Source organism: Bufo bufo, chromosome 3 (genome assembly GCF_905171765.1).
Source record: "Bufo bufo chromosome 3, aBufBuf1.1, whole genome shotgun sequence".
NCBI classification, from domain to species: Eukaryota; Metazoa; Chordata; class Amphibia; order Anura; family Bufonidae; genus Bufo; species Bufo bufo.
In genome coordinates this window covers 422,854,926-422,878,207 of record NC_053391.1, presented here as the reverse complement: position 1 = coordinate 422,878,207, position 23,282 = coordinate 422,854,926, and the positions used below count along the sequence as shown (strand labels likewise).

At 45.6% G+C, this 23,282-nt stretch overlaps 1 protein-coding gene across 2 annotated transcripts in view; it reads right to left on the bottom strand.

Annotated features, from left to right (window-relative positions):
• The window catches only part of OFD1 (OFD1 centriole and centriolar satellite protein), a 73,213-nt gene that overhangs the window by 32,674 nt on the left and 17,257 nt on the right, over positions 1–23,282 (bottom strand). For both annotated transcript variants that reach the window (XM_040424928.1, XM_040424929.1), the window contains exons 10-13: positions 20,960–21,079; positions 18,149–18,222; positions 17,328–17,419; positions 14,329–14,518 (exon numbers count right to left, since the gene is read on the bottom strand). In XM_040424928.1, coding sequence (XP_040280862.1) covers positions 14,329–14,518; positions 17,328–17,419; positions 18,149–18,222; positions 20,960–21,079 — 476 coding nt within the window. The remainder of the gene's footprint in view (positions 1–14,328; positions 14,519–17,327; positions 17,420–18,148; positions 18,223–20,959; positions 21,080–23,282) is intronic.

Genomic DNA, 23,282 nt, shown 5'->3' with positions numbered 1-23,282 from the left:
TCCTCAAAAGGTGATTCATGGAATTGGCTGTGAAAATGAAAAATTCCAATTTTTTCCAGAAAAAAAATGGACCTTAGGCCCAAATTTTTTTACTTTCACAAGGGGGAAATGGAGAAAATGCACCCCCTAATTTATTGCCCATTTTCTATATGGGCGTACCACAGAGGTCAGAAGGAAAGGAGCACCAAATGGCTTCTGGAAGGCAAATTTCACCGAAATAATTCACAGGCGCCATCTGGCAATTGAACACACCCTGAGGTACCCCTAGAGTGGAAAACCCCAAAAAGTGACCCCATTCCGGAAACTACACCCCTCAAGGAATATTTTAAGGTGTGTAGTGAGCACTTTGACCCATTAGGCGTTTCACAGAATTAGGAAACGCTTGGCTGTGAAAATGAAAAATTAAAAAATTTTCCACAAAAAGTTGCTTTACATCCCGATTTTTCACTTTTACAAGGGGTAACAGGAAAAAATGCACCCCACATTTTGTTCCCCATTTCCCCTCCGAAAACACCAACACCCCATATGTGCTCAAAAAATTATGTATGAGCGCATGGCAGGGCTCTAGAGTCAAAAAGCTAAATATTGATTTTGCCATGTCGCATTAAATAAAATACTGATGTCCCCATAAATTAAAAACCTCAACAAGTGACCCCATTTCAGAAAGAGCTCCCCCGTACCAACATTTTAAGTGGTAGAAAAACGAGATTTTTGTATAACTTACCAGTAAAATCTCTTTCTCGCTCTTTCCTTGGGGGACACAGAAGACCTTGGGTATAGCTCATCTCCATAGGAGGCGTGACACTAAGTGAAAACTGTTAAGCCCCTCCTCCACAGCTATACCCTCAGCCTGGAGAGAGAGACTGCCAGTTGCGTGTCCAAGCAGTGAGAAAAGGCAAAGTCCAACAAGGAACCAACAAGCCAACTACCCAACGGGTAACAAAAACTCGGAAACCGTGCAGAGAAAACAATGAATGGGTGGGTGCTGTGTCCCCCAAGGAAAGAGCGAGAAAGAGATTTTACTGGTAAGTTATACAAAAATCTTGTTTTCTCGCCCAGTTTCCTTGGGGGACACAGAAGACCTTGGGACGTTCAAAAGCAGTCCAAAAGGGGAGGGACCACAGCTCCAAGGTGAAGCACCCGAAAGGCATCAATGAACCGCCGCCTGCAGACCCAGGCGGGCCAAGGCAGCATCTGCCAGAGTATGCACCCTGTAGAACTCGGTAAGGCGTGCAAGGAAGACCTGTGCCCGCCTTGCCCAAATGCATGGCCGAAGCCCAATGCCTCCGGCCCAGGAGGCACCGACCGCTCTGGTGAAATGAATGACGACACCAAAGGCAGAATCCTGCCCTTGGTGCGGTAACCTCAGCAATAGCCAATCTGATAAAGCGGAGGAAAACCACCCTGGAGTCCGTCAACCCTATGCACGGACCTTCTGGAAACCCAAGAGGCCGAACGTCGACAAGAGTCGGAGATCTCCAAGTAAAAACGGCAAGGCCCAAACAACGTCCAAATGGGTGAAGTGTTGAAGCGAAAGGCAAACACCACCTTCAGAAGGAAGGAAGGAAGGAAGGAAGAAACGGGATGTAGAACAACCCTGTCCTGGGAAAAGACAGAAGGCTCGGAACAAAAAGGGGCCATTCAGGCACCCATCAGAGACACGACTGATACGGAAAAACAACCGTACAGGACAGAAGGGGTAGAGAGAACTTCTGTAACGGCTCCAAGGACAAGATTGGAGCGCCGAGAGCTCAGTATGTAGTCCCCAGGGCGGTACCGAAGGACAGTACAGAGGAACCAAAGAGCCACTCCGAGGAAGAAGGTCTTGACAGGCCCAGAGGGCCGGGGAACGCTGGAAAAGGAAGAACAGCGCCGACACTTGACACCTCAAGTAAAGGAGTCCCAGTCCCAGGTCCAGGCCGGACTGGAAAAAAAGACAGAACCATGGGGAGAGAATTTCAGAGTGGGGAATGCACAGCTTCCCACAGAACCCCAGACAAAAAACCCTAAGTCTTACGAAACACAGCCAGGAGCGGACAGTAGCGAACCCGCTGGAGTCGCCTGGCAAGCGGGCGAAAACCCAATGTGATCAGGCGCAGACCAGTAACACGGGCAGAAGGGTCGACAAAAACTGGTCCCGTCGGCCCTCGAGCAACGTTGTCCCGTATCCACCCGAGTGGGGGAGCAGAAGGACAGACGGAAAGGAACCAAAGGATCCGCCAGATGCCAGGACAAGACAGGCTAAAGTCCATGCTGATGTAGCCACGTTGTACAGTCCCGGTGTGGGAGATCAAAGGACAATCTGGATCGAAAGGTAGTACCCCCAAGTTACCGAGAAGGTAAGTCTACAGCAGGACCATTGTCTTAGAATGGACCACGCAATCTGCACTCAGCGGGAGGACAGAACGCGGTAGACTCGGTAAATAGGCACAAAGCTAATACAGCCAGTGTGAACAAGGGAGACAGTACGAGGCCAAAAGGAACACCGGAACCATCCACATGAACAACCATGCTCTCCCCAAAGGGGAGGACAGTGAAAGAACAGCCTCTGAAGTCTGGCGGGGCAGAAGCCACATCTGAGTGATCTGTACCGAGCGGGGGCCAAACAGAGCCGGCGAGATAAGGTAGTCGAGACAGAGGCCGGCATAACACCCTCCAACCGAAAGGAGGAGTGGGCAACAGGGAAGCCATAGGACAGCTCAAAAGCAGAACCCCGCTACACTGTGAGACGCCCGGTTCACCGCATCGCAGAAGGCGAATACCCTGAAGAACCCAAGGCGGAGGTCCTCCGGACCTGGGTAATCGAGCACCCAAGAGAAGTTGGGTGACCTTCCCGAGAAGAGCTGCCCGAACCTGGTAGCAGATCAGACTGAAGCGTAGAGGCGCCAAGAGGAAGGACTCACACCACACTGCATCCGAAAAGGAGGAAATTGCAGCAGGCAAAGGAACCCCAGTCCTGCCAGAGCCAACGAAGAATTCGAGGGGCGCTGCAGACAACAGCACTCTCGACCATGTGACCACTAGCGCAGGGAAGCAATGCCGTGGACGGACGAATGGGAACGCATCTAGGACCCATGAACACTCCCTGGGATGAAAGGCCAACTAAATTAATGAGTACCACCCAGCTCGGTGCAGCAGAGAGCAATAGAGCCTGTCCAGGTCAGGTGGACAGAATGAACTCCTTAGAGACGAGTGCAAGGCTTGCGGCAAGCATCGAATCCCAAGAAAACAAAAGTATGCCGCAGGAAGCAGGTGAGGCATACGTACGAGCAGCCCCGTAAGCAGTGAGAAGGCCAACCCACCTACAGGAGGAGAAGGCATACACGGCCCAAACAACGCACAAGAACGTCCGCTCACTGCAAAAAGGTTACTCAGCGAAAAAGGGGGCTCGCCACAGCATGTACAGAATTGCAAAGTGCAACCTGAAAGGGAGTTATGCACAAGCCTAGTATAGCATGCGATGGAACGCAATCAGTCCGCCCCGAAAGGGGGGAAATTGTACCTGGCAAACTGCAGTCGGCAAGAGTGCAAAGGCCCGTCCCAAAAGGGAGTGATGCCTAAGGCCGTACCTACTTCAAAGAAGCAGGACATACCCTATAATCCAGCAGGAACGCAGGAGGTCCACCTAGTGAAAGGGGAACATGCACAGGGTTATCCTAGCATTAAGTGAGTGTGCAATAATACACCCAACACTGAACTCATCGAGAGTGCAACTACTCTGCCAATGAAGGGGGACATGTACAAGTCCAGCACAGCCATACAAGGACAGCCGTGAATCTCATGAGCGTGCCAAATTCTGCCCATGGAATGAGGGGTGGTCACGCACAAGGCCAGCACCGTGTCCAATGGAAGTGCAAGCGTTCCACCCATGTTAGAGGGCCATTCTCATGGCCAGCAATGTATCCGGTGAGAGTGTAGCATGCCGCCCAGAAAAAGGGGGGGTAATGCACATGGCCAGCATCTCATCCAGGGAGAGTGCGAGCACCCCGCCATGTATGGGAGTCATACACATGGCCAGCAACGTACCGGCGAGAGACAAACACAGTCAGTGAGAATGTGTGTATGTCGCCTGAGGAAGGAAGGCATGCCCATGGCTGGCAGCGAATCCAGCGAGAGTGCAGCATACCGCCTATGAAAGGGGGTCATGCCTATGGCCGGCAGGGAAACCAGTGAGAGTGCAGCATAGTAACATAGTACATAACATAGTACATAAGTACATCATAGCACATCAGTGAGAGTGCAGCATTCCGCCTATGGAAGGGGGTCGTGCACATAGCCAGTACCGTATCCGGTGAGAGTGCAGTATTCCGCCTAAAAAGGGGGTCACGCACATGATCGGCAACAGATCCAGTAAGAGTGCAGCGTTCCGCCTAGAGAAGGGGGTCACGCACATGGCCGGCAGCGAATCCAGTGAGTGCTGCATTCCGCCCATGGAAGGGAATCACGCACATGGTCGGCAGCAAATCCAGAGAGAGTGCAGTGTTCCGCCTATGGAAGGGGGTCGTGCACATGGCCAGCACCGTATCCGGTGAAGGTGCAGTATTCCGCCTAAGAAGGGGGTCATGCACATGGCCAGCCGGCAGCTAGGGAGAGTGCAGTATCCCGCCTAGGAGGGGGGTGCACATGGCAGGCACCATAACTGGAGAGATGATGAATGCTGCCTATGGAAGGGCCGCATGCACTTGGCCAGCGCCGTATCCTGGAAGAGAGCAAGAAAACCGCCTAAAAGGGGAAATGCCCTAGCAGCGACGCAGGCTGGGAGCGCAACACCATGCCGCCTTTGGAAAGAGGTCATGCAGCACTACTGATGAGGCTGCAGCGTCCTGCGCAGTCCAATGAAATCAGTTATCTATTATTCATTATTATTAATATATAAATGAAAAAAATATATTAAAAAAAAATATATTTTAAACACAGCCTCTCTGAGGCTAAAGGGGAGCCACCATATAGGGGCACAGATCGTCTGCGAGTCAGGAAAAAGGGGGCCAACCATACAGGCCCATTGGGAGCCGGCCTGTGCCCAAAGGGTTAACAGGGATCCGGCCTGGAGGGCAGCGCTGCGATCCCCTGGGGGCGGAGGAACCCCCAGGCGGGAAGAATTCGCGCCTGGAGAAGTTCCCGCCCCCTCCACCAGAGGCCGGAATTTTGCGGCCTAGTAGGCCGCGAAGCCAGGGACTAAATTTGCGGCGCCCGGCCCTTATGTACCGCCGGGACCAAAGGCGGAATGCGCTTCAAACCGGCCGCGGGTGCCCACCCCGCGGGCCGGTCGGAATTGCGGCCCAGCAGGCCGCGAAGCCTGGGACAAAATTTGCGGAGCCCCGCCGACCGGCACCGACGGTCGGACGGGGCCTGCTGGGGCCTAGTCAAGCCCAATGCCGGCCGCGGGAGTCAGGGGCCCGGAATGGCGGCTCGCCGGCCGCGGGAGCCCACCCCGGCGGCCGGAAGAATCAGGGGCGCGGAATGGCGGCTTGCCGGCCGCGGGAGCCCACCCCGCCGGCCGGAAGAGTCAGGGCTAAAATTTTTGCGGCGCCCGGCCGCACCGGAATATTAATGCTGGCCGGAGGCGAGGCCTTGCTCCACAGCCTCAGGCCTTGAGCAACCCTCCGGTAAGGAGATGGGGGGACCCAGAGACCGGGTGCCCGTGCGGATAGAGGAGCAGCTTCTGCAGCTAGCTGCATGTCCTATGGGGGCCAGGAAAGGGGGGGGGAGGCAGGGAGCAGATTGTCGCTCTGCGGCACCCCAGGGGCCAGCCTAGGTCCAGCAGGGGAAGGGTCCAGAGGCCCAGTATGGGGGTCAGGCACGCAGGAGACCAGGGTGGGGGACGTAGGGCTGGAGAAGCCTCTCTCTTACCACAGCCGTCTTCACCCTCGGTCCATTCCAGCAGGGTCGCCCCTTCAGCTACTGGCACCGTAGTAGCAGGACGCTGGAAGAGGGACTTGGCGTGCGGGCGACCCTTGCGCTGGCAGGATGTAGGGGAGCTGGGCTGCCCTGATCCACCTTGTCTTCTGTGGGGGAGGCAGCAGTGCAGGTGACCGGCACTGGCGCAGCTCAACCCCGGGAGAACAGAGAGGTCTAGTGCGTCTCTGTTGTCCCTGATGATCTGGAACAAAAAGAAAAGAAAAAAGTCAAAATCTAAAATTTAAACAAGGAGAAGAGTGTCTTGCCTCCTTGGACACTAAGCAAAAAACTGGCAGTCTCTCTCTCCAGGCTGAGGGTATAGCTGTGGAGGAGGGGCTTAACAGTCTTTCACTTAGTGTCACGCCTCCTATGGAGATGAGCTATACCCAAGGTCTTCTGTGTCCCCCAAGGAAACTGGGCGAGAAAGGTACTTTTCAGCAAACAGGTGTCTCACAGAAGACAGAAACACTTGTGAAAGAATTTCAAAGCACATATTTGTGAAAATTAAAAATTACTAGCAGACCCCAATTTTTCTTTTTCACAAAAATTTCTCCCCTTTTTGCAAACACCCAATATGTGCTTGTAGCCTGCTGTATGGGCGCACAGCATGGCTCTAGAGGCAAAGTGCAAAATGTGTTTTTTGCACGCCTGAATAAACAGACATGGATTTTAGGTGCCATGTCGCATTAAATACATTTCCTAAGGTCCCCAGAAATTAAAAACCCTAAGAAGTGACCCCATTTTGGAAAGAGCACCCTCGTATGAACATTTTGAGAGGTGGAAAGGGCACTTTTGACTTAACGTTTGTCTCACAGAAAAAAAATATGTAGTGGTTGTTGGAAAGTGGATATGCAAGCGGGCGGACTAAATCAGAGATATAAAGTGGAAATATTACAGGGAGCATAAAGGATGAAATTAAATGAATATTCCATGGATGTGTGGTAAATTTTAAAACACTCCTTCATGCACAGGCCAGGTTTTTCAGGGCAGGTTTCGCAGTGGTAAATGGTGTCCTTCCTAAAAAACCTTTTTGAACACACTGCATCTTTTTTGGGTCCTTCCCTTTCTTGCTGTCTGGGGGACTTCAGCTGGGAAATGTCCTTGTACAACACGGCCACTGTGACTTACAGAAGTACTGGGGCCCTCTTCTGCTTGGGTTGGAAGAATTAGGGCCTTGATCACTACTTCTTGAAAGTATAGAATTGTTCCTTTTCATCCGCTAGACTTATATAGCACGTACGCATTGTACATTGCCATCTGTACAATGTGCACGGCCAGCTTTTTGTACCACACTTTTGTTTTTCGTGTGGCACTAGAGGGCTTCAGAACTTGATCTGAAAGATCCACCCCTCCCATGTGCCTGTTGTAGTCCAGGATACAAACTGGTTTGGAGACAATGGTAGTGGTACCACGTACAGGAGCAGGGGAGATGGTGTTACTGTGAATGGTGGTCAGTACAAGGACGTCCCTCTTGTCCTTGTACTTAACCACCAGAATGTTCTCATGGAGGAGAGCCCTACTTTCACCCATTCTCAGTGGTTGCCCTACCAGGGATCTAGGGAGGCCTCTCTGATTTTTGTGTACTGTGCAGCAAGCCACAGTACCTCTGGCAGTTAGGGACATGAATAGGGGTATGCTGGTATAATAGTTATCCACATAGAGGTGGTAACCCTTATCCAGCAGTGGGTGCAGTAAGTCCCACACAATCTTCCCACTAACTCCTAGGATGGGGGGCATTCTGGGGGTTCAATCTGGGTGTCCCTCCCTTCATAAACCCCAAACCTTGGGTGGGGTGTGAATTTCACTCTACATACTCCACACATGCTAGAGGGGTTAGCATTTTGGTGCATAAAGCTATTCCGTTTAATGCTCAGGAATCGTACGTTGATGATGATGGAAGATTTATATGCATAGACTGCTGTATTTTTCAGTTTAGGATTATCTTAGTGGCGGTGTATGTTCCCCCTCCATATTCGGCTGAAATTATGAAGATGGTTATTACCTTTACTTCTAAATTTCCGTTAGTTCCTACATTAATTGTAGGTGACTTTAACACCTATCTCAATGGTTTTTTGGATAAATTTCACAATGGGTCGGGAACATACACTGCTGCCCCTACCTCTCTGGCGAAACTGATGGGGGAGATAGACCTGTGTGATATATGGAGAACCAAATATCCTGATCGGCGTCAATATTCATGTTACTCAGCATCACATGGCTCCCTGTCCAGAATAGATTTGGCAATAGGATCCTCATCATTGGTAGCCCTAACAAAAGAGATTTTATATCTGCCACGTAGCCTTTCTGATCATTCTCCACTGTTGATTACACTGGAGGTGGGGAGGCACATATGTGCTCCTAGACCCATCTGGCGATTAAACCCATTCTGGCTATCAATAGTGGATACAGGAACTGATATATCTAAAGCTATCATTGACTTTTTAACTATTAATATAGGCTCGACTTCAGGGGCGGTGGTTTGGGACACCCTGAAGGCGTTTGTGAGAGGTTTATACATTAAGCGCATTAGTGTTAGGAAAACTAAAAGTCGTCTTCTGGACAGGGAGCTATCAGATAGAGTTACGCAACTGGAAACAACGTATATAACACAACCCACGTTGTCTAATGAAGCACAATGGAAGGAAGCTCAGAAGCTTTTGAGGGAACATATACAGAATAGAGCAGATGATAAACGTTTATTTATGGCCCAGAGGTATTTTGCTGAAGGGGAAAGTGTGGGGCATCTGTTGGCTACAATAACTAAAGCACAGAATGGTCCCTCCTGCATAGCCTCGCTCAGAGGAATAGATGGACAACTAATAACAGGAGATGAGAATATCCTGGGAGAATTTTATACCCACTTTGGAGAGGTGTATAGGTCCAGACTGGTCACCACTACTTCTGATAGAGCTGGTTATCTTGAAAGAATTAGTGTCCCTACCTTATCTATGGAGAATAGCTCACTTCTTGAGGAGGATATAACCCTGGAGGAACTGGAGATGGCCCTGAATTCTATGCCTAATGAAAAAGCACCTGGTGCCGATGGTCTTCCTGGGGAATTTTATAAAAGGCATGGGGAGATATTACTTCCACATTTATTAACGGTTTTTAAAGATGCATACGGTGAAGGTAAATTGCCATGTTCCATGAGAGAAGCCATAGTTGTAGTGATACCCAAGCCGGGAAAAGACCCTTCGCTCGTAGATTCATATAGGCCTATCTCACTCCTAACGGTGGATGTGAAAATTCTGGCCAAAGTCTTGGCTAATCGTTTGTCTAGGGTCATTCAATCTATTATTCATGATGATCAATCTGGGTTCATGCCTGGAAAATCCACGGCATTGAATCTTAGGCGCTTGTTTATAAACCTGCAGTTGGAGGGGAGGAAAGGTCAGGATAGTGAAGCTGCTGTGATCTCACTTGACGCTGCCAAAGCTTTTGACAGCGTTGAGTGGGAGTATTTGTGGGCGGTCATGACTAGGATGGGCTTTGGAATAAGTTTTCTAAAATGGGTCAAGCTTCTGTACAGTGAGCCCAGAGCCAGAATTAGAGTAAACGGACAATTATCACCCTCGGTTGCATTGGAGAGGGGGACGAGACAGGGCTGCCCGTTGTCTCCCTTGCTATTTGCAATAGCAATTGAGCCATTGGCGTGCCTTTTACGATCTACTCCACTGATGAGAGGGCTAGGGAGGGGCTCTAGTGAGGAGCGCGTATCTTTATATGCAGATGACATGCTAATCTATGTAGGTAATCTGGTGGATTCCATAGACTCCATAATCTCTATAATATCGCAGTTTGGTGATCAGTCTGGACTTCGTATAAACTGGGATAAGTCAGTAATTCTCCCGGTATCGTCTCGAATGCATACCACTCATGCTACTTTCTCTGAACTCAAGGTGGTGCAATCTTTTAAATATCTTGGAGTGACTGTGTCAATGAACCCTGCAGATTATATTCCTAGTAATTTAATACCCTTGTTAGGGAGGTTTAGAAGCAAGGTTGCTGTTTGGCATAAATTGCCTCTCTCTATGATCGGTAGGGGCAATTTGCTTAAAATGATATTCATGCCTCAGTTGCTTTATATTTTGCATAATTCCCCCATATGGATCCCAGTGCACTTCTTCCATAAAATACAGCAGCTGTTCCGATTTTTTATTTGGAAAAATAATAGAGGAAGAATAAAATATGAAATTCTGCAGAGGAATAAAGAAGCCGGTGGTCTGGCCTTGCCTAATCCTATGCTCTATTTTCTGTCGGCTCAACTCCAACATTTTAAAGGGTGGGGGGTAATAGATGACATGGGAGGGAAGAGTGGTCAGCTGATAAAGTGGGCTGCAAATAGGTCTCCCCCGTTGGTAGCCATTGAAGGAGAAATAAAAGGAGAAATGGGAAATATTCCGACCTTGATTCTTATGAGGAAAGTATGGAATAAGGCAAAGAGTATTTTAGGGATGACAGGATTGATGAACATCTCGCCCTTATGGCATAACCCCGCACTTCAGGAATTGGAAAATCTGAATGGATTCTCCCAGTGGAATAAAAAAGGGGTATGGAATCTGAGCCATATTTATTTTAAAGGAACTTTAAAACAATACCAACAATTGTGCTCTGAATATGGGCTGCCCTCTTCACAGTTCTATCGATACTTACAACTTAGACATGCTTTAGAAGCTCAATCTAAGATAGCCCCAGTGACATTTATGTCAAGCCAGACATTGAATATGGTGGTTGCAGCTGGTTCAGTGAAGGGAGCAATCTCCAGGGTGTATCAGGCCCTATTAGAGGACTTTCTTAAAGGGTATCCATTAACAAGTAGACGTCAGTGGGAAAAAGATCTAGGGGTACTCACGGATGAGCAGTGGACTGAGGCGGTGGAACTTACCCCTACTTTATCCCTTAGTGAGGCAGCACGGTTATCCCATCTATATTTAATACATAGGGTATATAAGACCCCAGTGTTCTTGCATAAAATAGGCTACAGAAATAGTCCAGCCTGTCCGAAGTGTGGAAGTGATGAAGCTGACCTTCTACACATGATGTGGTCATGTTCATCACTGTCATCTTATTGGAAAGCAATACTACATCTGGTGAACAAAGTATATAGTGCTAGTTTTAAGTTGGATCCCAAACTGTGTGTATTAGGCCTGGTACCAGATAATAATTTACAGTCTGTTATAACTACTGGAATAGGTAGAATGTTATATCAAGCTAGGAAAACATTGGCAGCAAAGTGGATCCAGCCCATACCTCCTGATATATCAGAATATGTTGCTAGATTAAATATTGTGATTCGTCTAGAAAGAGGAGTATATCAAAAAAGGAAGTGTCTGTCCAAATTCGAAGCAATCTGGGGCAGCTGGATTGATAATTCTGGGTGCTGTAGCTCCTGGCTGGCACTTACAAGGACTTTTTCTATGACAAGGTGAATGCAGTGAGAATGGATGATATATATAGAATATTGGATGGTGGCAGGTGTGTGGGGCATTTATAGAAGCCTGATAGTGAGGGGGTTACCTGGAACTAGAATGTGGCTGTATGGGAAGATTGATGATGGACTAGGATGTTATATGGAACATCGCTGATTGGAATTAGATGATGGTAGATGGCTTATTTAAGAGTAATGTGGTGCCGACACCCCGAGAGTGATGACTAAGGAAGATGTTTTAGGAGTGTGTCCTGCCTTAAAGGGATTAGGGAGGGGGGGGGGGGGGGGAGGTATGGGTTTATTTGTTTAGGATGGATAATTGTACTCACATTGAAGATACTTTTGATACCAGAGGCTATATGTGGATTTATGCCATGTCCTATGTAGATATGTGTAATAGAATGTATATATTATATACTATATATGACAGATAATGTATACATCTGTGGTCTACAAAATATCATGTTAATGTGATAAAATAAGACTGGAAAATGTTAATAAAGAAATATCTGATTTAAAAAATAAACCCCAAACCTATAGGTGTACCCGGAGTTACTCTCACAGAGTTTATACATTTTTATGCCATACCTTGCTCGCTTGCTGGGCAGGTACTGGCGGAATCTTACCCTCCCCTTCAAATGTACCAGGGACTCATCTATACAGCACGCAGAAAGAGTGGCGCAGAGCTGGAAAATGGCAAAAAAACAAAAGTGGTGCATGGACAAAATGGCGTCCGTAAAAAAATGACGAGGGGGACGGGGGGTGGTTTAGGGATCTGGAACAGCTGCAAATGAAAAAAAATATATAATCTGTGCAGCTATTCCAGATGTTCTTCTTTCTTCCTCTTTTCAGCAGGAAAGGGGTTAAAAGCGCAGTGGTGTGCACTACAAGTCCCAGCAAGCCACAAGCAGCACAGAACCTCTCTGCATGCAGTCACCAGCTAGAATGGCTGCATGCAGGGAAGTTTTGCCTCTTCCTGTGCAGCTATAGCGCTGCCATTGGCTGGAGTGTTGTTCCAGCCAATAGCAGCGCTGGCAGGGGACCCAAAACACTGGTGTCCCTTGCCTGACCTAGACTTGTTCAGCACCGGTCACCTCCAGATGACACACCCTGCAGCTCCGTATTGCAGCTGGAGCGGCGATGCTCATGTGTAGGGAATCCAGCCAATAGCAGCGATCGGGGCTGCAGGGGGGGGGGGGGGCGGAAATACCTCCCCCCGCCCTTAGCTAACATGGCTTCCTGCTCGGCAGAGCAGCCATCGCACCCCGGTTCCCGATCAACTATGCCCGGGGGCCGGTTGTTCGTTGCGCCATACTATTACGGTGCTGGTCGAGAAGGGGTTAATCATTGATAAAACGCCTCCCCTGTGTACAGCTATCAGAGACTGACAGCTATGTATGTATACACACTTACACAGAGAATGCTATCAATCACTGATAACACCTCCCCTGTGTACAGCTATCAGTGACTGACAGCTATGTATGTATACACACTTACACAGAGAATGCTATCAATCACTGATAACACCTCCCACTGTGTACAGCTATCAGTGACTGACAACTATCTATGTATATACACTTACACAGGGGATACTATTAATCACTGGTAACACCTCATCTGTGTACAACTACCAGCAACTGACCGCTATCTATGTATACACACTTACACAGAGAATGCCATCAATCACTGATAACACCTCCCCTGTGTACAGCTATCAGAGACTGACCGCTATCTATGTATACACACTTACACAGAGAATGCTATCAATCACTGATAACACCTCCCCTGTGTACAGCTATCAGTGACTGACAGCTATGTATGTATATACACTTATAGAGAATGCTATCAATCACTGATAACACCTCTCCTGTGTACAGCTATCAGTGACTGACAGCTATGTATGTATATACACTTACAGAGAATGCTATCAATCACTGATAACACCTCCCCTGTGTACAGCTATCAGTGACTGACAGCTATGTATGTATACACACTTACACAGAGAATGCCATCAATCACTGATAACACCTCCCCTGTGTACAGCTATCAGTGACTGACAGCTATGTATGTATACACACTTACACAGAGAATGCCATCAATCACTGATAACACCTCCCCTGTGTACAGCTATCAGTGACTGACAGCTATGTATGTATACACACTTACACAGAGAATGCTATCAATCACTGATAACACCTCACCTGTGTACAGCTATCAGAGACTGACCGCTATCTATGTATACACACTTACACAGAGAATGCCATCAATCACTGATAACACCTCCCCTGTGTACAGCTATCAGTGACTGACAGCTATGTATGTATACACACTTACACAGAGAATGCTATCAATCACTGATAACACCTCCCCTGTGTACAGCTATCAGAGACTGACCGCTATGTATGTATACACACTTACAGAGAATGCTATCAATCACTGATAACACCTCCCCTGTGTACAGCTATCAGAGACTGACAGCTATGTATGTATACACACTTACAGAGAATGCCATCAATCACTGATAACACCTCCCCTGTGTACAGCTATCAGAGACTGACAGCTATGTATGTATACACACTTACACAGAGAATGCTATCAATCACTGGTAACACCTCCCCTGTGTACAGCTATCAGTGACTGACAGCTATGTATGTATATACACTTACAGAGAATGCCATCAATCACTGATAACACCTCCCCTGTGTACAGCTATCAGAGACTGACCGCTATCTCTGTATACACACTTACACAGAGAATGCTATCATTGATAACACCTCCCCTGTGTACAATGACGTTAAAAAAAGGAAAGATTTAAATGTATAAATTACAAGTTTAACTGAATCATCTCCCCCAAAACTATACATCAATCTGCTCAGCTCCCCCAGCTCTATATCATGCTGCCTGCAGATTTCAGTGAATTTTTTGGTGAGAGGTTCTTGTTCATATGCTTTCACACGATTGACAGAAAACATCATTACATTTATGGAGACAACATCACTCACTTTCCCTGAGGATATGGTTTTCTCTCTGGAGCTCCTCTATTTGCTGTTTAAGTAACCGGATTTGAGCCTGAAGTTCAAGCTTTTCCTGCTGTATTAGGGGATAGGCTGCAAATTCCCTAAGCTTCTCACTCAGGTTTTGGTTCTGCTGCGTAACAAGAGACAACTGTGCTTTTAGGGTGTCCACCTCTACCTAAAATGAACAAACAGAAAATAAAATAGAAAAAGGTCAGATATACAAAGAATACAAACTTAATTTAGACACAAGCTTCGATTGATTCAAAAAGAGAGGAACAGTGAGTGCCGGTCCTTTATTATCATTATTTGCATTTACTGCAGTCATAAATTTCCCAAATAATGAGGCATAAAGTGAACACCAGCAACCACTTCACTAACAGAAAAAACAAGGTGACAATTTGACCTGTGTCAGTCCAGTATTTGCTCCAGTTGTGGTTCCATCCTTGCTAAAATTCCAGCAACAAATAGGAGCAATTTGTGTTGCACCTGCTAAAAAAATGCCAGGGCCATGCCAGAGCGTATAGTGCATGCGTGGAACGTTCTGCTTCACCCGACGGATGCTGTGAGGAGTTGTACAAAGCAGGGCCCACGCTTGAGCAGTATTGCTCTATACAATTTCATGGAAACAGTCGAGTAACTGGTCGGACCCCCAATGATTGCCTAACCTGCAGAAAAGTGATAAATACTAGTGGGAAAACCCCTTTAAACGTGTTACCCAGTGACATGAAGCATGGGGGACATGACACTGCTGCAGCCAGTGGCCACATGACCCTCGCTCAACCGGATGTTGATGCGTGGTGCCTGGAGATCTGCAGTGGTGGAGAGGGAGCAAAGGAGCCGGACCAGGTAAATATGATTCCCTCGGCAAGTCAGGCCATCCTGGGGAGAGGTCCGCCCGAAAGACTCCCTTTAAGGGGGTTGTTCATCCCCAGGGACCTATGAGCGGTTTTGACTATGCTAAATTGCTGACAGAACTAGGTAGAAGCTGGGGGCAACACTACAAATATATTTATTTATCCCCAGAACTGTGACTGTGACGAGGGGACATCCTCTGTGTCTGGAGGAAAGAAGGTTTGTACACAAACATAGAAAAGGATTCTTTACGGTAAGAGCAGTGAGACTATGGAACTCTCTGCCTGAGGAGGTGGTGATGGTGAGTACAATAAAGGAATTCAGGAGGGGCCTGGATGTATTTCTGGAGCGTAATAATATTACAGGCTATAGCTACTAGAGAGGGGTCGTTGATCCAGGGAGATATTCTGATTGCCTGATTGGAGTCGGGAAGGAATTTTTCCCCACTTAAGTGGGGAAAATTGGCTTCTACCTCACAGGGTTTTTTTGCCTTCCTCTGGATCAACTTGCAGGATAACAGGCCGAACTGGATGGACAAATGTCTTTTTTCGGCCTTATAAACTATGTTATCTTAAAGGGGCTGTCCAAGTTATTTTTATTGATGACCTATCCTCAGGATAGGTCATCAATATCAGATTGGTGGGGGACCAACACCCGACACCCCCGACGATCAGCTGTTTGAAGAAAAGGCGTGCGCCGTGCCAGCGCTGCCTCCTCTTCATTGTTTACCTGCTCCTGGTCGCATCCGCAGCGGTGAGCAGGTGTAATTACACCCAAGCCGTCCCATTCATTTCAATGGGACGGATCGCTCCTGTAGAAGTGTATAGGTCATCAATATGAATAGCCAAGGAGAACCCCTTTAAGCAGAACTTATATTATCAGAAGTGGTGTGATACGTTTTGCTCCAGTGAGTGCAATAGGGGCACAACTTCACCGTCCCTCCCCTCAGCTCCGAGTGAGAGATGTAGCATCCAACAAGGAGACCACTACTGAGGTCAGTAAGATTTTAAGATTAAGACTACTAGTCCTATCTTCTGGGGGTGGGTGAGAGCACCTTTAGAACGCATCTTCTGAGGTCAAATGATAGTTGTTTGCATCGAGACATGGTTCACATTAGCCAATCTTTCTTGAGAGCAACAGATTTGTCAGTAACCAGGCTTTATGTGCCTTTATTTAATGGGCAAAGCACATGTAACCCCACACTTCCAAACTCTTCTCCTTAATTGAAACATCTTGGAGATGTCATTAGGAGTGCCCATACATGGTGCATTAGGGCTGGATTACCACTAATTTCTGGGTTACACCTATACTTGATGTCATTTAATTTGCAGGTACATGTAGAAAACTACAATACAGTACAATTAGCCGAAATCAGCATGCAATTACTGCAGCCTGGTGCCTCCATGTACTGGCCATCATCACACAGGTTTACTCAATGTGCTCAATAAAAGACATGAATGGTGCAACCCTTTACATGTGTTATTAACGGGGTTCTGTAACCCTAAAACCAATCTTAGTTTCGGTCCTGAAAATGAAAGAAAAGACACTTATTTATTCACCACCGCTCTATCTCAGTGCTGAAGCTCCAATCCCTGCTCCTTCTGGTCCCCAGTGTGACCGTCCGTTGCCATTTATTGGCCTAAGCGCTGACAAACGGCATGGAGCACAGATCCTCTGTGGTCCTTTTACATCGGGACAATTATTGAGGATGAGCATTTAAAGGAAAGAGGTTATTCAAACAATTAATCTGAATAGAAACAATCGATCACAGTAGCGACTGCTCATATCTCACCTCTGCTCAGGCAATGATCAGGAATGAACGGTTTGTTCCCGATAATTGCCTGTGAATTGGCAAGTATAGTTTAGTTTGTGTTTGTCTATAACTGACTTTGATAACAATCAGACTAGATTATATTAGTAATCCAGGCAGAAATCCAGGTAATTCCAAATGGGTCACTTGATTTTTTTCTTGCAACATTTAGGTGTAATCTCTTTCTATCACATATTATGCTGCTCTCTGGTTAATATAAGAGACCTGACAGAATCCACCTGTATAATCTGCTCCATCACAACTGATGCCTCAGGTTGCCTGAATTTAACTTCTTTATGGGACCATAACCATGTATTTTCACCTGAAGCTGCGATGTGCGAGATACAGCTTGTTCCAGGTCCTGTTTCTTCATGTTGATAACAATCGTATCTTCACGTAACCGTGCCGCTTCCTCTAAAAATACAACACAAAGTAAAATGGTGTTAAGACTAGGCTCACGTCTCGGTCATAGGATCTCTCTGCAAATTAGGTCATGTTCCACAGCAAAAATAGTGCTGCATGCACTGCTAATTTTACTGTCAAGTTGTGGGACGCTACAAGAAAATCCGATGGACCATATTGTAAGTGACTCTGAAAACCACTTTTTTTACTCTAAATACAGTATATTTAAAATTATTTTCGGATTTGTTTCTTTATACAGCTTTGGAGTGGTCAGAGCTCCAGCAGCGCTCCAAATACCTTGCATAAACATAGATAAGCTAAGCATGCTGGCTAACTGAAACCACCACTAGAGGGAGCTCCTGATCTCACTGCATACTGTTATAGAAAGTCAATAATAAGACAGTATAAACTAAGCTCCTATTACACAGTATACAGTAAGCGCCCAAGCATCCTCTATGATACAGATTTGTAGCGGTGTGTCAGAATTTCAACTGAAAAACTTGACAACACATGACTAATGCAACTTATTACTGGCTGTGGGGGTAACATGCCAACATCAAATGAGGTCACCATTGTGGCCACCAATATCATTTCTGAAGCCCGGTTAACAGAGACTAGAGGGGACCAGGGAAGCCTTGGTACAGGAGCAGAAGGGGATTAGTAATTTGAATAACTTGTTAAAAAATTCTGATGTTCGAATTGTTATGGTGAAACTGAAAACATGCATTTTATTTTGCCAACCTCTATTTCTCCTCTCATCTTCATTGGCTTTTTGAGTTTTCTTAAAGTATTCTTCTTTTAGTTCAATTTGATACCTATCAGATAAAAACAAAGTATTGTCTTCTATTACTATGTAAGAAAATATAAAGGACACAATGTGTATTCCGCTTCTTAATATCAATGTTATGTTACATATTTATATATATTTTTGTTTTGTTTTATAACTTAAAATTTGTTAGACCTTTAATTTATATGTATGTATTCAACAAAAAAACAAGGGACTATGATGCCAAAAAGGCTTGTGGAAAAAAAAATTAACTGTTCTGATTTATTGATTATATATGAAAACTTCAATAAAAAGAATTTTTATAAAATACCCTTCCGCCATGTTTATAGCACACATAACCATTGAAATTATAGATGCAGACGGACAAGTGCTTAAAAAAATGCCTCCATTTTATACAGGTTCTTCTCAGAAAATTAGCATATTGTGATAAAGTTAATTATTTTCTGTAATGTACTGATAAACATTAGACTTTCATATATTTTAGATTCATTACACACAACTGAAGTAGTTCAAGCCTTTTCTTGTTTTAATATTGATGAATTTGGCATACAGCTCATGAAAACCCAAAATTCCTATCTCAAAAAATTAGCATATCATGAAAAGGTTCTCTAAACGAAACGAGCTATTAACCTAATCATCTGAATCAACTAATTAACTCTAAACACCTGCAAAAGATTCCTGAGGCTTTTAAAAACTCCCAGCCTGGTTCATTACTCAAAACCGCAATCATGGGTAAGACTGCCGACCTGACTGCTTTCCAGAAGGCCATCATTGACACCCTCAAGCAAGAGGGTAAGACACAGAAAGAAATCTCTGAACGAATAGGCTGTTCCCAGAGTGCTGTATCAAGGCACCTCAGTGGGAAGTCTGTGGGAAGGAAAAAGTGTGGCAGAAAACACTGCACAACGAGAAGAGGTGACCGGACCCTGAGGAAGATTGGGGAGAGGGAAACGCCAAAATGCCTGAAGTCCAGTGTCAAGTACCCACAGTCAGTGATGGTCTGGGGTGTCATGTCAGCTGCTGGTGTTGGTCCACTGTGTTTTATCAAGGGCAGGGTCAATGCAGCTAGCTATCAGGAGATTTTGGAGCACTTCATGGTTCCATCTGCTGAAAAGCTTTATGGAGATGAAGATTTCATTTTTCAGCACGACCTGGCACCTGCTCACAGTGCCAAAACCACTGGTAAATGGTTTACTGACCATGGTATTACTGTGCTCAATTGGCCTGCCAACTCTCCTGACCTGAACCCCATAGAGAATCTGTGGGATATTGGGAAGAGAAAAGAGAGACGCAAGACACAACACTCTGGATGAGCTTAAGGCCGCTATCGAAGAATCCTGGGCCTCCATAACACCTCAGCAGTGCCACAGGCTGATTGCCTCCATGCCACGCCGCATTGAAGCAGTCATTTCTGCAAAAGGATTTCCGGCCAAGTATTGAGTGCATAACTGAACTTAATTATTTGAAGGTTGACTTTTTTTGTATTAAAAACACTTTTCTTTTATTGGTCGGATGAAATATGCTAATTTTTTTAGATAGGAATTTTGGGTTTTCATGAGCTGTATGCCAAAATCATCAATATTAAAACAAGAAAAGGCTTGAACTACTTCAGTTGTGTGTAATGAATCTAAAATATATAAAAGTCTAATGTTTATCAGTACATTACAGAAAATAATGAACTTTATCACAATATACTAATTTTTTGAGAAGAACCTGTATATGGTTGATTCTTCAAAAATAAACATAAACCAAAAATAACCTCCACATGAATATTTACATCCTATTTATCACCGACTGAGGACAGTGAAGGTGAAGAAGATTTGGATCCAGGCAATATAGCTGTGAGACCGCATAAACGGCTTGGCTGCAGTGGACAAGCATGTTTTGTGCTGCCAGGACCTCCAGAAATTCTCCGGCAGCACCACCATAAGCAAAATGAAGCGTTACACAGTTCCCATTGAATCCCATTCAGATTAAAATCTATGGGCTAACAAGTCTTACAAACAACAGAAGCAGGTCCTTAACACAGGACAACCCTCTATTAATCCTCAGGCTATGTCATCAATATCAGATTGACGGGTGTCCACTCCTGGCACTCCCACCGGTAAGCTGTCTGAAGGGGTTACGGCGCTTGTGCGAGCTCTGCTTTCTCTTCAAAGTTTACCTGCTCCCCGTGTAACTACAACTGTTTGTTCCATTCACTTAATGGGACTATGGCAAACTGAATTAGGACGAAAGCCAACAAAATACCAATAGCACAAGTGGATAATAATGGGACATCCCTGAAAACTGGCTGCACACCGAACTACCACACCAATGGGATCTTTGCCACAAACATAGCAGAGCCAGTTCTTTTGGATTTACGGTGTCGCACTCTATGTACATATAGAAGATGACAGTGGAAATATACGCCTTGGGTGGCTCGTTTGTATATCTTTGCCAGTGAAATGGGTATATAAGCCATAATTCGCTTTAGTGCAAGTTGGTCTTTTACTGCCCATAAACACCTGATTATACCGAGCTCTACTATGTCATAGCCCTTCTTAGACTGGAAGCACACATGCAGTTTTTGTGGCAGATTCTGATGTTGAAGCCAGGGGTGGATTTAAAAGATCTCCTTCTTGTTAGATCCACTTGTGGCTTTGATTTTAAAAAACTGCATCAACAACTACCACTGAAACAAAGCATGTGAGCTTCCAGCCTAATACAGAAAAGCTCATTTTATACTCCTGTAATAGAACATGCAATTAGACAAGAAAACTAACCGTAGAAGTTCAGCTTTAAGCTTTTGTTGGAAGGTATCGTCAATATTCTTAACATCCAACTCTCGCTTCCGGAGCAGCTCATTCACACTTCTGTTCTTCTCTTCTTGTAACCTCTGAGCTCTAAAGTAAATGAGATTGATATGTCCAAAGTGTTTGGCATTGACAATAATGTAGGGTTTTAATAGGTTATTAAAGAAAGACTGAAAAATCTTTTAAAGAAGACCTGTCCCCAATCCTGACATGTGTGTTTTAAGTAAATGCCTGTATTCTCCATGAATCAGGGCTGTGGAGTCGGTAAACCAAAGTTCTGACTCCGACTCTACAATTTATCACAAGCGGACTCCAGCTCCGATTCCTTCATAAATGACAAATAATTTAGTAATACCAAATTTATTGTAGTAAAATGGTAATTCAGGCTTTTTCTTACTATCAGTAAATCAGGCTGCTTAGACAGAACTTAAACTTTAATTATTTTAGAAACGTGTCACTAATGTCCTAATAACAGTTTTTGTAATAGTTTATTAATGTATTTTGTATTTTTAATGCACTTTTGCCTCCCTAAAGCACACCTTTCCCTGTCCCCTTAAAATCTAATTCTCTGTACACCGCTGATTGGTCAGTGGTGTACGGAGTACGGACATGACATTTTTATCAATGGGGTCGCAGTGAGTACAGGAAGGAGTGCACATTGCTGCTCCTGCCTCCCGGAGGTTTACTAAATGCTGGCACAGCACATGGGTACTCTGTAAGCATGTGCTGTGCCAGGATTAGCTGAGCGGAGCGGCTCCTGCCTGTGCCTGCTCCGCTAAGCTAAGAGCTGACATGCAGGACTCTTAGCTTAGCGAAGCAGGAGCAACTCAGCTAATCCAGGCATAGCACAGGGGTACAGAGTACCCATGTGCTGTGCCAGCATTAAGTAAACCTCCGGGCGGGGAGGAATATGCGCTCCTGCCCGTACTCACTGCGCTGCGTTCCTATTGATAAAATGTGTACGCCTGTACTCCGTACACCGCTGTGCAGTCAGCGGTGTACAGAAATGTAGATTTTTAAGTGCACAGTGAAACTTGAGCTTTAGGGAGGCAAAAGTGTAATAAAAATACAAAATACATTAATAAACTATTATTAGGGCATTACGGACACATTCACAAAAAAAAATAAAAAATACAAAAGTTCAGTTACTCTTTAAAGTATAAAAACCAAGGCAATGAGGCCAGTGTGTCCCGATTTTCTAAATTTCTGTAAATATACGGTACATTGCACTATGCATTTAATAACTGAAAAATAATAATATACACTTAATTGTTTTAAGAAAAAAAGATATGTATGTACTGGAAATGCAGAGAATCATGTGCAAGTCTAAATAGGAATAAAAGAAACATGTAAAAGGCATAGCCGCTGCATTTTGTGCTGCCATAAAAGGGTTGTCTGGGAAAAAAAATAATATCTTTTCACAGGTGCCCACAGCTTGTCTCTGCTATAGAAAGATTCATACTTACCTGCTACCTGGAGCTCCGGGGTCCTGCGCACTGGCTTCTATGGGTCCATCTTTCTGTCTGCAGCTTGTTTACTTCCTCCTGGCATTGGAATGATCATCTGCTCCACTGCAGCCAATGACTGGATTCAGAGGCGACAAATCCACAAGACACACATCACCGCTGAAGCCAGTCATTGGCTGCAGAGGAGCAGATGATCATGTCCATGCAGCCAGGGACAAATGAAACAAGACTCAGACCAGAAGATGGACAGACTTCAGCCGACACGCAGGACCAGAGTGGCAGGAAGCAGGTAAGTATGATTCTTTTCATAGCAGACACAGGTTGCAGGCACCTGTGAAAATGTACTTATTTCCAGACAACCCATTTCATTATGTCTTCCTGTTCTGTTAGAGAGGACTGCAGACATGCCCAGCAGTGAACTTTCCCCTTTGGTCTTAAGAGGAAGAACTTACTACTGAGCATATGCAGCACAGTTTTAGGCATTGTAACTAAGAGCCATGCAGCAGCATAAAGATACCTTGTGTAAGGGACAGGGGAGAACACAGGAGAAGTGAGAACTGATCATCTATCACCACTAGAACACCCTGCTTATCACCGTTTATAGTATAAGGACAGGAGAGAACACAGGAGAGGTAAGTACTGATCATCTATCACCACTAGAACACCCTGCCTATTACTGTTTATAGTATAAGGACAGGAGAGAACACAGGAGAGGTAAGTACTGGTTATCTATCATCACTAGAACATCCTGCTTAACGCTGTTTATAGTATAAGGACAGGAGAGAACACAGGAGAAGTGAGAACTGATCATCTATCACCACTAGAAC